The 17303-nt window shown below is 43.2% G+C and overlaps 1 protein-coding gene across 16 annotated transcripts in view; it reads left to right on the top strand.

The window, feature by feature from the left end:
- DMD (dystrophin) overlaps nt 1-17303 on the top strand; it is a 2249390-nt gene that overhangs the window by 2166059 nt on the left and 66028 nt on the right. For all 16 annotated transcript variants that reach the window (XM_070067426.2, XM_051827673.3, XM_070067427.2 and 13 more), the window contains one exon: nt 16996-17162. In XM_070067426.2, coding sequence (XP_069923527.2) covers nt 16996-17162 — 167 coding nt within the window. The remainder of the gene's footprint in view (nt 1-16995; nt 17163-17303) is intronic.

Genomic DNA, 17303 nt, shown 5'->3' with positions numbered 1-17303 from the left:
CTACATTTGCCGCTTCATCTCCAGATTTGCAGTTTCTCATAATTCTGCTTTTCAGCCTTCCGAGATGGGACAACAGACATGTCCCTGGGTCCTAGGTAGAATAAGAGGCGCAATAGTAAAGCAGGGGCCACGGGAGAGCCAAGTGTCTGGGGGAAGAGAGATGAATTGGAATTGTTGACAACTGGATGTTTCTGGTAGGATCTTGTGCATTTCTTTTGTGAAAGGAGCCAGGTGAGGCTTACATAGATTTTGGGAGTCTCTCAAGTTGCTGTGATTTGCAGTCATGTTGGATGGATCCATTATGAATGCTTCTCTCAGAGTCCACCTCCTGGCCCTGATGTGCTTTCCCTGGGCCAGGTGCTCTGGCGGGTCACCTTGCCTTTCGTTGTGCAACGTGCGTGAAAATACAATGTTTGCTGTAGGGAAAGATAACAGGAGTGCATATGCCCTCTGCCCTTTGTTTGAAGTGTAAGGCTTTGGGAATGGGACTGCGCTGGCTCCTTGAGCAACCTTGTACTCAAAGGCTGCTGGTTCTCCGTGCCTAAAGAAACAGGCACTGAAGTACTCCTCTCTCCTGCAAATGGATTCCTTGCATCGTGGAAGGTGACTGGAGAGGGTAGTGCTTTTATTCCCTTTGTTTTTTGTTACCTACTGGAAAACAGTTTTGTTCACGTTGGAACAGATAGAAATGTACTGAATCTTCTGATTTGAACAAGGGCCCCATAGTGGCAGGAAGAGAGATGAGTTTTCATGTGCAGTGGTGTCTGGGTGATCTGTCTGTAAACTTTGTATTTATTTGACATGCAGAGAGGGAGGATAGAGAGAGACAGAGATCTTCTGTCTGCTGTTTAATTCCCCAGATGCCTGCATTAGCCAAGGGTGAGCCAGGCCAAAGCCAGGAGCCTGGAATTCAGTCTGAGTCTGACACGTGGGTGGCAGGGATCCCAGTACTTGAGCCAGCACTTACTCCCAGAGCATGCATTAGCAGGAAACTGAAATTGGAAGCAGAGCTGGGACTCAAACTCAGGCACTCGAACACGACATGGGGGCATCCCGAGAAGCATCCTGCTATACCCAGTGCTACCTCTCAGGATGCGCATTAGCTGGAAGCTGGCTCAGAAGTGGAGCTGGGTCTTGGACCAGGCACTCCAATATGGGACTCAGGTATCTTAACCACTGGGCCAAACACACACCCCTGGATGATATTTTTTTTTTTAAAGAAAAGGTTTATTTTACTTGAAAGATAGGGTGGCAGAGAGAGAGACAGAGACAAAGAGATCTTCCAATGGCCACAGTGACTGGGGCCAGGCCAAAGCCAGGGTCTCCCACATGAGTGGCAGGGGCCCAAGCACTTGGGCCATCTTCTGCTGCCTTCCCAGGCACATTAGCAGGAAGCTAGATCGAAAGTGGAGCAGCCGGGACTCGACATGGTACTCCATTATAGGATGCCAGGGTCCCCCAGTGCACTATGACACCTGCCTCCGTGGATGGTCTTTTAAAGGTGGCCTTAGCCTATACCCTGCCCCCACTAACCACTCAAAAAGAGGAAAGGAAACTACCCATCAGGTCTACATACAAATTTTTATCTATTTAAAAATCAGTATAGGTCCTTGAAGGGACTTAATTACCCATTAAGGCGGGAAATGAAGTCACATCTAAAGAAATTAAAAAGGACTATTCACTACAAGGTTGGGGCTTTGACCGTGGCCTCTTCATTGATACTAAATGAGGCAACAGGATGTGTTTCTACATTAACTGCATACTGCCTGTTTGCTAAGAAATTGACTCTTTGGTAGTGGTGGTTTTGAAGCTAGTTTGTTTTAGAAATAAAGCTTCAGTTAATGCCCCATCAGAGTGTTCCTCTTTCGTATTCCGTGGAAACATCCCTGTGGAGAGCATAGATTGATCTGTGTGACCTTAAATAAGGTGAAGCCTGCCCTGGCAGTGAGTCACACAGACTGCCTGAAGGGACCTTGGGGTTGTCCCCATCTCTCCCTTTTCAGATGAGGAAATTGAGGTCCAGTGTGGCAGAATGAATATATTGCACATTGTGCAATTATGCATATCATGTCATGACTTTGACCAGTAGTGTAGATCCTAAACTGAACTCACAAAGTATTAATGTGATCTTCTATATGAATTTTCAATTGTAATCAGATGAAATGGATAAATCATCTTATCTACCCAAACAAACACACACATCTTTATTTAATATACACTAATCCCAAGTGCAGGAGTCTAGTTTATCTTTAAATAAAACCAAGTCATACTTTTCGTGGGAAAACCATACTTTTAGATGACTCCCAGAGTGCCCTGAGAAGTGTCTCCCCCCTTCCACCATGGCAGTCTTTGCGGTATTTTCTTTTGCAAACATTTGAAGGACTTTATTCTTCAGATGGAATCAAGGATACCAACTTTATATTCAGTATGCTTCACCTACTCCTAGGGTGTCCAAATCTGTTTATTTTACATCTGTTTCCTGCCTCCTGTTGTATTCATGCATTCAAAATGAGTAACTTGCTTTTTCATCTGTCTTCTGTTTTCTATTCATATGACAAAAATGAATATCATCTATTCACAGTTGCTGTAATATAGAATGATATGGAAATGAGAATAAATTACAACCTCAACTGTTGAGAACAAGTATATATATGTACCTCATATATAAATAATAAATCTTTCTAGAGTATCTGGAATAGTGAGTGGCAGACTGATTAAGTGCACAGTCCCCGAAGACCGACTGTGTGGGCCTAAATCCTAGCTCTGCTATTTGCTGTTATGTGGGACCATGGGTATGTTCCCTAACCTTCCTGGGCCCTAAGCATTTGAGCTAGTTATGAGAATTAAGTGAGCCAATGGAGACAAAGCACTTAGGACCATGGCAGACACACAGGAGATGCCCACTGAATGCTAGCTATGATTATTTAAATGAAAGATAATCACAACTTGAGAATAAGTACCATGGGACATCCTGCCAAGATTAACAATTTCTTTTATCTACAAGTAAATATCTACAGATGAGGTGTTAGTCGTGAGATGCTGCTTTTCTGCAGATGTTGAAATGCTGTGTCGAGAGACTTTGTAACAGAGCAGACAACATTCCCCAGGCCATTTGATCATGTTTTATATTTTCCATCCCTAAAATAACTCCTAGAAATCGTACCTGCCTTATTTTTTTTTAATTTACTGATCAAACTGTGGGCTCTTTGGTTGCATAGATCACCTTGTTACGTCATTTATGGACTGACGGATAGTCACTAGTAACTGCTGATTGGCATTCATAAACAGAGGTAACCTTACCCAGAATTTGAAGTTAGACCCTTCATCGTCTAACTCAGCCCTCCACAAAGAAAGCTGTGAATGCTGAGAGACCTGAGCTCCTACTGGGCCTGCTCATGGGCAAATGATTAAAATTCCTGCACTTTTCAGGAATGATATTTTCTCAGAATATTACCTTCATTGTTTTGAGTTGACCATTGGTTTACAATTGCTGTTACTTTTAAAAATTACAAGCTGTGAGTTTAGCTTCACATTTAATTTGTTGTGCTTTGTTTAGTTAACTTCCCAAGGTGCATTGACAAGTATTTTGTTTACCAATATTTTGAAGATGGGTTTGTGTTGCAGTTGAAACCTGTTTTGTTTGTACACTTACTGCTAAGGAAAAGCACGCGTCATTTCCCTTTCATTCTTCTTTGGAAGTGGCACTTCATTGTTGTGACCAAATCTATTGATTTTCCATTTTCCTTATCTCCTTATCTCCTTCCCTCCTTCCCTTCCTCCCTCCCTCCCTCCGAAAAGTTAAGGTAGAACTACGAAGGGGAGAGAAATGTGTGTGTGTGTGCACACTGCACTCCTTTTTATTCACCATGTCTTCTAATTCACAAGGAAACTTGCCCTCCACCCTCCCCAAATCAGGGAAATGAGGAAGCATGAGCTCAACATTGACCATTTGTGTTTTTTTCCATGTTTCTCTCCGGGTTGTAGGTTGGATAATTTTTTTTTAATGGAAAGATCTTGCTACCAAAGATTATTTAAGGTGAGAAAAAGTACAAAATTTCCCCCTGGAATCTGCTTCTCTGTCCAAGGCCCTTAGCATGCCTTGATTCCCTGATCTAACAGCTAGGTGTTTTGATTTTGTTAGTGTTTCGGTTGGCCTTTGGTAAAACACTGAAACCTTTTTATATTACCTCTTTTCTAAAGCGACATGGTCTTTCGGTGCTCTAGAATTTACGGCAGTCGCCAGTCAGCACCCGGAGTTCAGGCAGATACATGCAGTCATGTCCCAGCCACTGCTTGTGAAGACATCACCCCGACAGTCCCTCATGCTTTATGGTCATCCTGCCGACTGCAGTTCTCTGGAGTTCCCAGCGCTGCTTTTCATTCCTGCAATTTCTGTGTTTTCCTGAACTGGATGTATGTACTTGTAGGAGGCACTAAGGGAAGAGTTAAGTTTATATTGTGTGCCTTTGCATACATCCTGATGCATACTTGAGAAAGCGTGTTCCGTGATGTCTAGTTATATATTTGTGCCTGCCTATGCAGATGTGAAACTTTTCTGTTAAATAAGAACTCTGTAGCATAAATTAATAACTCTGAGTATAGTTAGGGATTTGCATAGATTTAAAATTGTGCTTAGGTTCCCTAGGGCCGTGGTGTTAATTGGTTTATTAGTCAGGTGGAGTGCAGAGCGAGAGGTCAGGAGGTTGTCCTTGAACATGTAAATGAAGAGTAGCTAATCACCATGTGTTATTGTTTGGGCTGATTTTATCCTTAATGGGTGATTCAGAGTCCTGATTAATATTTAGAGCAGTAACCGCTGGCCTCCAACCTGCTCGTTATCTTCAGAACTTTAAGTAAAATACTTGATTTCAACCCAAGACAGTAGTTACGGGAAGCCTTTTACTACTTCTGGTCTAAGGAAGACACTTGTTGACTTCTCAATCCTTACTTCAAACAAGAAAAGATCCTGGAAGCGTGGGGACTCATAAGCCCACTTTCATGGCTGCAAAAACACCTTGAGGCGGAGTGTATGAGGGGGCACTGGGGGATGAAGAAGAGGAAAGGGAGAACACCAGTGTTGTATTAGGCTTGTGTTTTTCTGCAGAAACTAATTCAGAGGAGCGCTTCGCTTGTTACACCGTTGATATTAATACCAGAGACATACAGCGTGAGCTCTGTGGTAGCAAGCCCTCAGAAGCAGTGCAGTTTTTTCTTTCTTTCCCTTTTACTACTTCGCTGTATGTTGACCTGCACCTGTCAGAGACTGTAGCTCATGTCTGCCATAGCCTCTAATGGCATGAAGGACTCGTCATGGCAACAGTAAGGGGGAAGGGCAGCGTCAGAGAAGATACACTGTGTATTCACTTAGAAGGTACCAAAGAGTATTCACTTAGACCTTCACAGGACTCTCAGTAGATCCGCTTAGAACCCAGTTCAGGATTTAGTACCTGGGCGTGCTCCTAAGTAATGCTCCTTACTTAGAGATGAGAGACTCTCACTCCCAAATTAAAGATTCCAAAGATACTGGCCTCCATTTGTAAAGACTTTCTAAGCAGACATATCTTAGGATTAAAACAATAATCTTGAGCTGCTTCCTTAACCTATTTGGGCCTTTCCTCATCTGTAACATAAAGTTAAAACAGAATTATCTCAAGAATTACTTATCCCCAAGCTTCTTTGATTCTCTGCTAAATATCATAAAAGTAGAAAGCCAAGTGGATTAATGTGCTTCTTACAAAGCTGAGCCCGGTCAGCAAAGTCTTTCTTACCTGATCTTCTTGTAACAGAACTAGAAGATGCAGAAAACAATCTTGTACACAGAGTGTGGCCTGTGTACTGAACAGAAGTAGCATACACTAAGAATAAGAAGAAACACTGTGTGGAACCTAGTACAGATGATCCCTTGTGCTCCTGCCCTATAGTTTGCTCAGCAATTCGAAGGAAAAATACAAGTATCGGTATCTAAGAGGATCAAAATGTCACCTTCCTTCTGTTTTATGTGTTACATACAGGTTTTGAATAGTTTTATGGAGATTATTTTGTATCACTCATTTGATTTTCATACAAACTGGGATTGTTTGGAAGAAGAGTCATTAATATTCTTTACAACTTGTTCTTGTTCCTCCTCTTATGTAAAATATTCCGCTGATGCCCTTGGTAGATTTAGAAGTTATTAAAGAAATTGTGCTAACGGCTCAGGGAACATTCAGGAACGGCCCGTCCCACTCTGTCTGACCCTGACTAGCCATTCTCCTTGTAGTTTTAAATCTTTGTGTACAGACTATGATTCACAAAACAGTTTGGCTAAATTTAAATTCAGCAAATCTTTCCAAATGCTAAGGCCTATTACAATCAGAACCAGAAAAGTTGATCTGCTGGCTATTAATGCCATTACCTATTAACAATGGCAGTGGCATTAAAATGGTTATTTGGATTTATGAACAGTACATTTTACTAGTGAAAATGCCAAATAAGAATAGCCAGGAAGAAGAGATTAACCTTTTAAAAAATCTGTGGTTTGCCCCCCAGTGTTGTTCATAAATTTACCTTTTTCTGTCAATAAGAATGTTTGGAAATTCTATTCATGCATATGCATGTGCATGCATTCAATATTTGTATATTTAGTTATTATTTTTCTTTTAAATGGGCAGGAACTCTACACTAAACAAAATTAAAACTTAGACACACACACACACACACACACACACTAGCCGACCTGCTCTTACATTGTTGGCATAATTATTTTCCATGATTCGATAAATGTCTGGGACTATTCATCTTGACATACATTGCTTAGATTTGGCGGTTTGAGAGGCAACCCGATTTCGAAGCAGGGTCTACAATTTTAGAATGTTGCCTTGTGACTTTCAGTTTGGGTTTTTTGGTTTGTTGTTGTTGTTGTTGTTGTTAGACTATTCTGTTCTCTCTGTGCACAGTAGGCGAGCCAGTGTGGCATTTCGCTGCCTGTCAGCAGTTGAGCAGGCCTACCATAGATCCCCATTTATGTGTAGTGCAGGACAGCTGCCTGCCTCTTCCCTGCTCTGCAGGGCTTCCAGAGAAGTCGGCTGTGTAGTTCACAGTGATGAACCAGTGTTAGTCCCTTAGTTTTGACAAATGCACCATGGTTATTTAAGATGCTAACATTAGAACGGGGTGGGGGGCGATCTAATGTCTTGGCACTACTGACACTTTGGCCCAGATAATTCTAAATCTTTGTTTTGGGGAACTGGCCTGTGTAGTGTGGGATGTTTAGAAAGAGCCTGGTTCCTGTCTGCTAGGTGCTGAGAGTGCACGTGCTCCCACCCTCCAGCGAAGGCAAGCAGAAGGTCTCCAAACACTGTCAGCATCATGCCGGGTTGAGAACCACTGACCAGAGCAATGCTACCCATCTCTGAGGTCCCTTCCTATGTTTTAAGCCAGGTCATTCTGAACTTCCCTTTTAAGTCTGGACAATGTCTCTTAACCTTTTATGTGTGGCATCATCACAGACAAACCAATAGACAGTTATATGAAACTGCTTAAAAGTAAACTTGGGGCAGTTTGAGAAGGTACTTATTTTGTTTTATACTCCTCAATCGTTACAGGTTTAATTTTTTTTGCTCTTTGGGATGACTAAGTAGAGTTTTTTGTTTGTTTTGTTTTCATGTGGATCTTTTTTATTTTTGAAGATTTACTTATTATTTGAAAGAGTTACAGAGGGATGGGGAGAGGGCGAGAGAGAAAGATCATCCATCCATTGGTTCATTCCAACTGCAACAGCCAGGGTTGGGCCAGGCTGAAGCCAGGAGCTTCATCCACGTCTGCCATGTGAGTGCAGGGGCCCAAGTACATGGGCCATCCTCTACTGTTTTCCCCGGCACGTACAGCAGGGACTGAACTGGCACCCATTTGGGATGCCGGCTCCTTCCTTCCATCATCACACTCCTGCTTAATTCCCACTCACCATTCAGTTCAACAAGCCTTTACCAAGGATCCAGAATCATACTTCTTGCCTTTAAATAACCTGCCATTTAGGAAAGAAGCAAAGGAAATATAGTCAAGGATTGTTTCCGGAGAGGTAATTCCTTGTTTTTATCTGAGTTACTGAGCACAATCTCTTGCATAATTCTTACTTCTTTATATCCTAATTATTTCAGTTCATTAAATGTCAGCAGGGTTTTTGCCTACTTCACGATTGAGATGCCAGTTGACTTCTCTTAAAAATATGACGTATATGTCTCCGGTGGGTGAGCTACAGGGCTTGGGGGGAAATATTCCAGTTACATTCCTTCTGTAGCCATGAGTTGTTACTGCTAGCCTGGGAGAAAACTGAGAAGCAGGTTGACCCTCTGGCAGCCAGCTGGCCTTTGAGTGCCCCTGGGTTTATGGAATGCCCAACATCAGAGAAACCCAAAGGGTGCTCTGAACCCTGGCCAGTCTCCCACTTCCACACTTTCCATGAAATGACCTTCGGATTTATTATATAGGTAATTAAATTTCTTCAAATCCAAGCTGTTGTGATGTCTTCAGCTGTCTTTGTACCTTGTTACGTTTGTATAAAGATGACATTTATATCAGGCCTCCCTGTAATGTGCTGTGAGAGCAGCAGGAATGGCAGCTGCCTCCGTCCTCAGCCTCCATGCTGTGGACAGTCGCTGAGAGGTGAGGACCAACAGAAAAGAATGGTGTTTCAAACTGTGGCTGTCGTCATGGAAGGAGCTGCGATAGTGTTCCCTTTGGGGTACCAGCCATAGGAGGGCAAAAGCGAGGTGCTGTCCACACAAAAGCAAAGACAAAACAAAGCCAACAAAACCCAGGGCAAAGTGCCTTTTTCAGAGATTTTGCTTAAATGGCTTGAAACTGGCAATGAACGGTGTAGGCAAGGTCATCCTTGATACCCAGAGAAGAGTCTATCTGTGAACTGTAAGTATGTCAATGAATAGACTACAAAGATCATGTCAGTGCCAGAAATGCCATCACACTGTCTTCCAGCTGTTTCAGTCTATCCCTATATGTGTTTGCTAGAGTGATCAAAACGTAATTTTAGCTGAGTTTTAGTTTTAGTTCTGTTAGATCTTTATGGATGCTTTGCTGGTTTTTAATTCGTTCCTTCTTTATTGCCGGATAAAAGGAGAGGGAATATACCACTAGGATGCAGAATGGTGTGTCGTAAAAATGAAGGATTGAAACAGAGCAAGAAAGTAAATCCCCATATCTTGTGTTCAGTACTGTCACTTGGCATAGGCGAGCAGTTTTAAAAGAGCCAAAATGATGGATCTTGGATCTTAGGCGCTAGAGAGAAACTTGAAAATTTCCAACCTTTAAGCACCAGAGCATCTATAGTATTTTGAAAGAAGAGAACATTCTACAGCCTCCCTTGGTAATTCACACTAATGCTTTAACAACTTTCAGCATCAGGAAATTCTTCCGAATGAGTTACAGCCTAAATTCTTCATGCTGCTTAAGCCTGTTTCTTCTTGTTGTGTTCTCAGTGGAGGGATTGAACAGCTGGTCACAGGCCCCTATGCAAGAGCCATTCACGTAATTGAAAACAGTTATTAAATTGCCCCTTCAACCACTCTTTCTTGCTCATTCATTCTCTCTTTTCATGGCTAAATAATCCCAATTCCCTTAAGCTGTTCCTCAGGTCTTTCAAACCCGTTAATTATCGTTGTGCCTCTCTGCCAAGGCTGCTCTAAGTTCTAGGTCAGTTGTAGCCACCAGAATTAGACACTTGTTTCCTAAGGATTCCAACAGCAGTGAGGGAAATGAGATAATTTCCTTATGCTGCACTTTTTATACCTTTAGAAACGTATCCCAGACACACAGCTTCCTTCTTTTATGTTTTACACCTACATTTGTTGCTGACTCATAGTCACATTTTCTGTCTTTCAGAGTGGACAGAAACCATTAAAACTTTCTATATTAACTAGGAATTCCTCTTCTGCAGCATGCCTTTTAATCCCTTTTAAACAGTCATTTAAACATAAGTTAGGAAATATGTTATATATATATATATATAAATTTGGAATAAGCACCAATAAACTCATTTTATAACTTTTTATTTGAAAGGCAGAGAGAGAGAGAAAAAGATGAGTCTCTTCAATCTACAGGTTCACTCCCCAAATGCACGCAACAGCTGGAGCTGGGCCAGGGCCCAATCCAGGAGCCAGGAACTCCATCCAGGTCTCGTAGCAGGAAGCTGCATTGAAAGTGGAGGTGGGGTTCCATTCCAGGCACTCCAAATGGGATGTGGGCATCTCAAGCCAGCTGAATTAGTAATGCATTTCAAATTATTGTCTTGCTATCAAGGTTTGTCTGCTGGCTAGAAAGGATTATTTTGTTAATGTTGGTTTCTAGACCAGTGGAGCAAGAGATTTTTTATGGTGCACACTGTAGCTGAACACTTAAAATTCTTGTGACAAAACTTCTCATTGTCCTTGTCTACAACCATAGAGAAACATGTACAGCAGAGGCTAGGTGATCATAGAACTGGGAGAAGTCATAGTTCAACAACCACAGAGGACTGGATGGTGGATTTGTGTTGACCTCAGGTGCAGGCTGCAGTGGTATGGCTCATATTTGACCTTGGCCTATTTCATATTTTCATCAGTGGCTTTTTGATGTGAAGCCAGAATGTATATTCTAAAATGTAAACATTACCCACAGTGGGGAAGAATGGCTAATTCATTGGCTATAAGAGTTAGGATTCTTAAAGATGTTGATGGGATTTTGCAATAAGTTCAACCTGATAGGAAAGTCCTTGACATAGCAAAAAGAAAAAAAATCCCAATTGGATAAGTGTAGAGAAAGATCCAAGAAGGGTACTTCCCATAATGCCCAGTAGGGCATTAATACCTTCTACTGTTCACAGACCTTGTAAGTTAAAAAAGGGTAAAGGTCTTGGGATGTCTGACTATTAAGCATGGAAATTGAAGTGTCAAACAAAGTCGAACGTGTTCCTTTACTAATGGCCTTCTTTGCTTTTAATATAACATGTGTTAAGAATTTTAAGAGGCGGCTATAATGTGCAATGTTTCCATGATTAATTTGACCTTGTTTTCATGAAGTGTTTTGCTAGATGATTGATCTGTTAGACACACTAGAAAACACTGATCCAGAGATGTTAGTGGAGTAGAAACCACATGTAAGCCTACAAAAGGAAGTAATCTAAGAACACTGTTCTGAGAAATTGAGGTACCACTCCCAGTAGATCATATTGAGAATAGTTTTCTAAGGACAACAGCAAATTGAGAAAGAAATGCGAGAAAGAAATGAACAGGGATGAATAGGCATGAACAGAGGTGGGTGTTACAGTTCAGAAGGTTAAGCTGCAATGGGGATGCCCACATCCCATATCAGAGTGCCTGTTTTGAGTCGTGGCTACTCCACTTCTGATCTGGCTTCCTGCTGATGTGCCTGGGAGGGCAGTGAGTGATGACTGAAGTGCTTGGGTTCCTGCCACACATGTGGCCTGGCCCAGTCCTGGCTGTTGCGTGCATTTGAAAAGTGAACCAGTAGATGGAATATTCTCTGTCTTTACACCCACTTACCTACCCCCATTCACTGTGCCTTTCAAGCAAATCAATCTTACAGAAAAAAAGCATGAACAGACATGACAGCTCTGGTAAAATTTCTACAGAGTTGTGCCACAGCTGAGAACTCCTGTGTTTCTGGTTAGATGCATAATGATTATACTGATAACAATAGCAAACATGGGTCTTGCTGTGTGCTGGGACTGTTCCAAGTCCCTTTCATTTGTTAACTCACATAATCTTAAAAGAACTCTCTGAGGTATGACTATTAACATTTCCATTTCACAGCAGAGGAAAATTAAGACACAGATAAAATTGTTTTACCAAGGTCACTGCCAGTAAGTGGCAGAGTAGGGTATGAACTCTAGTGGTTTGACTCTGGGGCCTCTGCTCCCATCTGCTATGCTGGTGGACTTGACCCCAGTGTGATAAAGCACTTCTGACAGGGGCACCTGTACACAAATGTTCAAGATCACCCTTCAAGGATGTCTGCCCTCTCACGTGGAGGATATTGAGATAGTGGCTAAAAGGACACACTGGCGCTGGCTAGCAGTTGGGGCTTACTGAACGCTGAAGGTCTTACAGCCCTGTGGTGCCATTCCGAAAGGAAGGATCGACTTGCATGGTCCCTTTCAACTTTGGGTTCTATAATTCCTTTAAAAAGAACAACAACAACAAGCAGGTTCCATAAAGTACCTCTGTGATAGCACCCTACACAGAGAAAAGTGTTCAACAAAAGCTCTGATCGGCTGTTTCAATTGCTACTATTTTGCAGTTAGGAAATCCAAGGTTAAGCAGCTCATTATAATGTTGTTAAATGTATAATTAAGGGTAACGACTGGAGTAGTGCTCAAGTGGTCAGCGTTGCAAGGCAAATGACCTCTCATTCCAAACCCTACTGCTTTCTTGTCTGCAATGTGCATAGATCCGTTATTAGCAAACCACATTCCAAGAGAAGGAAACAGTATGGGTTTGCAGCTCAGACGCTCGATTCCTGTATGATACTGAGTATCCCATGTCTCATATTCAGTTTCTGTTGATGGTGGAATAAATAGTGTTCCTGAGTTCTTGGCAAAAGTCAGGGTGTCCTCAAAAATATATATTATACATATTTTAGGGGATGTGTGAGAATCTTGTATCAGCCACACCCCCTGGCTTGCCTTTTTTTTTTAAAGATTTATTTATTTATTTGAAAGTCAGTTATACAGAGAGAGAAGGAGAGGCAGAGAGAGAGAGGTTCCCCCATCCGCTCGTTCACTCCCAAGATGGTCGCAACAGCCAGAGCTGCGCCGTTCTGAAGCCAGGAGCCAGGAGCTTCCTCTGGGTCTTCCCACGCGGGTGCAGGGTCCCAAGGACTTGGGCCATCTTCTACTGTTTTCCCAGGCCATAGCAGAGAGCTGGATCAGAAGTGGAGTAGCCAGGACTTGAGCCAGCGCCCATATGGGATGCTGGCACTGCAGGTGGTGGCTTTACCCGCTACACCACAGCGCTGGCCCCAGAAAGTATTTTTAAGGTCAATGTAGTACATTACTAAAAAAAAAAATAATAGCACACAAAGACTTAGGTAAATGAAAACCAGCAGAAATACAAGATCACAGAAGCAAGACACAGTAAATTCACATTTTAAAATTATGAGACAGATTTTTTGGAGCTGCATTTATATTGTTAGAAAAATAAGAGACACTACTGAAAATTATGAGAATCACCCACTTTAGAAGTGACTTTAAAAATGACTGGACAGGGGCCGATGCAGTGGTGTAGCCAGTAAGGCTACCACCTTCATTGCCAGCATCCCACATGGACACTGATTTGGAGTCCTGGCTGTCCACTTCCAATCCAGCTCTCTGCTATGGCCTGGGAATGCATGGTGCCCTGCACCCACGTGGGAGACCCAGAAGAAGCTCCTGGCTCCTGGCTTTGGCCATATGGGAAGTGAAGCAGCCGATGCAAGACCTCTCTCTATGCCTCTACCGCTGCTACTCTGTAACTCTGCCTTTCAAATAAATAAAGAAATCTTTAAAAAATTTGACCAAACAGACTTTCTCATTATTGAAAAGTATGATAACCAAAAAAATTTACTTTGAAAGGCAGGGAGACACACACAGATCTTCAGTGTGCTGGTTTACTTCTCCAAATGCCTGCAATAGCTAGGGCTGGGCCAGGTTGAAGCTCAGAGCTAGAGACTCAATCCAGGTCCCCTCCACGGGTAGCAGGGGCCCATGAGCCAATACTTGCCGCCTCCTAGGAAGCTGGAACCAGGAGTGGAGCCGGGACTTGAACCTGGGCACTCCAATATTAGATGTGGGCGTCCGGGGCAGTACCTTAACTGCTGTGCCTAATGGCTTCCTCTAGTCACCAAAATCTCACACTTGATGAGTATACAGCAGAGTGGATGTAGCTAAGGAAAGAAATGGCTACCCACAAAATAGGGCAGAAGGAATTATTAGGAATGAAGGATTGGGGAAGTCAGTGCTGTGGTTCACTTGGCTGATCCTCTGCCTGCGGCACCGGCATCCCATATGGGTGCCGGGTTCTAGTCCCGGCTGCTCCTCTTCCAGTCCAGCTCTGTGCTGTGGCCTGGGAGGGTAGTGGAGGATGGCCCAAGTGCTTGGGCCCTGCACCCGTGTGGGAGACCAGGAGGGAGCACCTGGCTCCTGGCTTCAGATCGGCACAGTGCCGGCCGTAGTGGCCATTTGGGGGGTGAACCACCGGAAGGAAGACCTTTCTCTCTGTCTCTCTCTCTCTGTCTAACTCTATCTGTTAAAAAAAAAAGGCAAAAAAAATAAGGAATGAAGGATGGGATTTTTTTTTTAAAGGAGGAATAACTAGAGAAGCCCTAATTCAGAGAAATGGAGTTTGGGAAAGTGTAACATTTCTGAAGCAGGCAGAAAAGAAAGAGAAGGGAGAAGAGGCATTGATTGTTGAGATCATGACTGAGAAGATTCCAGAGCTGATGAAAGACTAAACCACATGTTCAGGAAGCCCAGTAGATGCCAGCGCTGTGGTGTATCAGGTTCGCCGGCATCCAATATGGGTGTCCCGGCTGCTCCACGTCCGATCCAGCTCCCTGCTAACGCGCCTGGGAAGGCAGCAGAGGATGACCCAAGTGCTTGGGCCCCTGCACCCACATGCAGACCCTGAATAGGCTCCTGGCTTCCAATTGGCCCAGCTCTGGCCATTTCAGGAGCGAACCAATGGATGGAAGCTCTCTCTCTCTCTGCCTCTCTCTCTAACTCTGCCTTTCAAATAATATAAGTAAATCTTAGAAAAAAGAAGCCCAGAGAATCCTAAGCAATAATATAAAGTGAACGCTAGAAACAATACAGACAGAAATAGGACAGATTACCTTCAAAAGAGCAAACAGCTTTGCTACTGACTTACCTGCACAAGCAAGCAAGAAAGTGAGACAAAAGTAGAATATTTTATTGTGATAAAACAAAAGAAAAACAAGCAAAGGCCAAAAGCCTTTTCATCTAAAATTCTGTACCCAGTAAAAATAGCTTTAAAAGGAATAGGAATTTAAAAAAAAAAAATGGGTGTTTTCATGGGGGCCAGAATTGTGGTACAGAGGGTTAAGCCACTGTCTACAACACTGGCATTGCCTGCGAGCACTGGTTTGAGTCTCAGCTGCTCCACTTTCAATCCACCTCCCTGCTAATGCACCTAGGAAAGCAGTGGATGATGAGCCAACTGCCTGGGCACCTTCCACCCACATAATGAGACCTGGATAGGGTTTCCAGCTCCTGACTTCGTCCAGGCCGAGCCCTGGCCTTTGTGGCTGTTTGGTAAGTGAAACAGTGGCTGGAAGAGATACTCTCTCCACCCCACCCCCAGATCTCTGTAACTCTGCCTTTCAAATAAATAAAATAAATCTTAAAAAAATGGAATTTTCAGACAAACGAAACTTGGAAAATTGGCCACCAACAGACACCTACTATTCTAGACCGAACTGTTCTCAGGTGGAAGATTTGAGTTAAAAAAAAGCAATAAATAGAAAAAAAAATTTCAATATATGGATCAATATATCTAAAAAGATAAGAAATTAAATTGTAATCTTGGGGCCAGTGCTGTGGCATAGCGGGTAAAGCCGCTGCCCTCAGTGCCGGCATCCCATATGGGCACCGGTTTGAATCTTGGCTGCTCCACTTCTGATCCAGCTCTCTACTGAGGCCGGGGAAAGCAGTAGAGGATGGCCCAAGTTTTTGGGCCCCTGCACCCACGTGGGAGACCTGGAGGAAGCTCCTGGCTCCTGATTGGCACAGCTCCAGTATTGCAGTCATCTGGGGAGTGAACCAGCACATGGAAGACCTCTCCCTCCCTCCCTACCTCTCTCTCTCTCTCTCTGTCTTTGCTTCTCGGTAACTCTGCCTTTCAAATAAATAAATATTTTTTAAAAATTATAATCTTACAAAATTGAGAAGAACATATAATAATTTATGACTAAAGTTGTATGTAAGCCAGATGAAGGCAGATATTTCAAAGTATTTTTTTCCCACTTTATTTGAAAGCTGCAGACAGAAAAAGTATTTGATCTAGTGGTTCACTTCTCAAATGTGTGCGTGCAGCAGCCAAGGCTGGGCCAGGTAGAAGTCAGGAACCAGGAACTCCATCTGGGTCTTCCACATCGGCGGCAGGGACACAAATACTTGAGCCGTCACCAGCTGCCTGCCAGGGGGTGCATTAGCAGGAAGCTACAATAGGAAGTGGAGCCAGGACTCAAAGGCAGACATGCTCCCATACAGAATGCAGGTGTCCCGAGCATCAGCTTAACTGCAGCTGCACATGCCCACTCCTGAAACTTTCTAAGGTCATTGTACTGTCTGGGATGCTTGGTGTTTATTGAGTTGAAACTTTAAAGAATAGAGGGAGAGACAGAAGCATCAAGGCACCATGAAAATAGTGCTAGGCTGGGAGATGTGGATCCTGATAGCAACTCTCCTGCTAGTTAGTTCTGTGGCCTTTGAAATGCTACTTTTCTGATCTACATCTCAGTTCTGTTGTCTGTACAATGTGCCTTTGGAACCAGATGAACTTGGAAGCCTGTGTTCATGATTCCATGAAAAGTAGATTCCCTAGAATAAAAGGAATCAATAGTTCCCAAGTTGAGTTTTTTTCTTTCTCCTTGAAATTTTATCAGTAAAATTTTATTTCTGGCTAACTTTTATGGATTTGTTCAAAAACTGGAGGTAAATATAGTTCACTGAGGTGTGGATTTTGCTTTAGGTCCCCGTCTGTTGAGTTTGTTTTTGTTATCTTGTCATCTAGTAGCCTGGAAGGGTAATGGCAGTTTACTGAAGCCTTAGGGGCAGGTGGCTCTTGTGGGTGTTAAGGGGACATTTGCAGAAGGGTGCTTTGAACAACAGGCCACAGGCCACCCTGTGCATCTATGGTTCTTTATTTTTCTTCTAACTTAGTGCTTCAATCGTCATCTTTACTCTCTCCGCTTCTCTGACCTTGTTTCTCTCCCTCCCTGTCTTTGCAGGCCAATAATAAGCCCGAAATTGAAGCAGCCCTTTTCCTGGACTGGATGAGACTGGAACCCCAGTCCATGGTGTGGCTGCCTGTCCTGCACAGAGTGGCTGCTGCGGAAACTGCCAAGCATCAGGCCAAGTGTAACATCTGCAAGGAGTGTCCGATCATTGGATTCAGGTATTAGGAACCAAACAAAAGGCACTCTCTCTCCCTTGTCACCTCTCACCTTTGTGAGATTCGATCCTTCATCTCCTGTGCCAGTCGTTGCTCGTTGGTTCCTCTTCAAAGTCGGAGGGAAGTGGGTCTGACTGGGCCATC

The sequence above is a fragment of the Oryctolagus cuniculus genome, chromosome X, assembly GCF_051225735.1.
Source record: "Oryctolagus cuniculus isolate XC-2025 breed Fujian yellow rabbit chromosome X, ASM5122573v1, whole genome shotgun sequence".
Taxonomy (NCBI): Eukaryota; Metazoa; Chordata; class Mammalia; order Lagomorpha; family Leporidae; genus Oryctolagus; species Oryctolagus cuniculus.
Note: the sequence above shows the minus strand (reverse complement) of the source record. Positions and strands in the feature narration are given on the sequence as shown.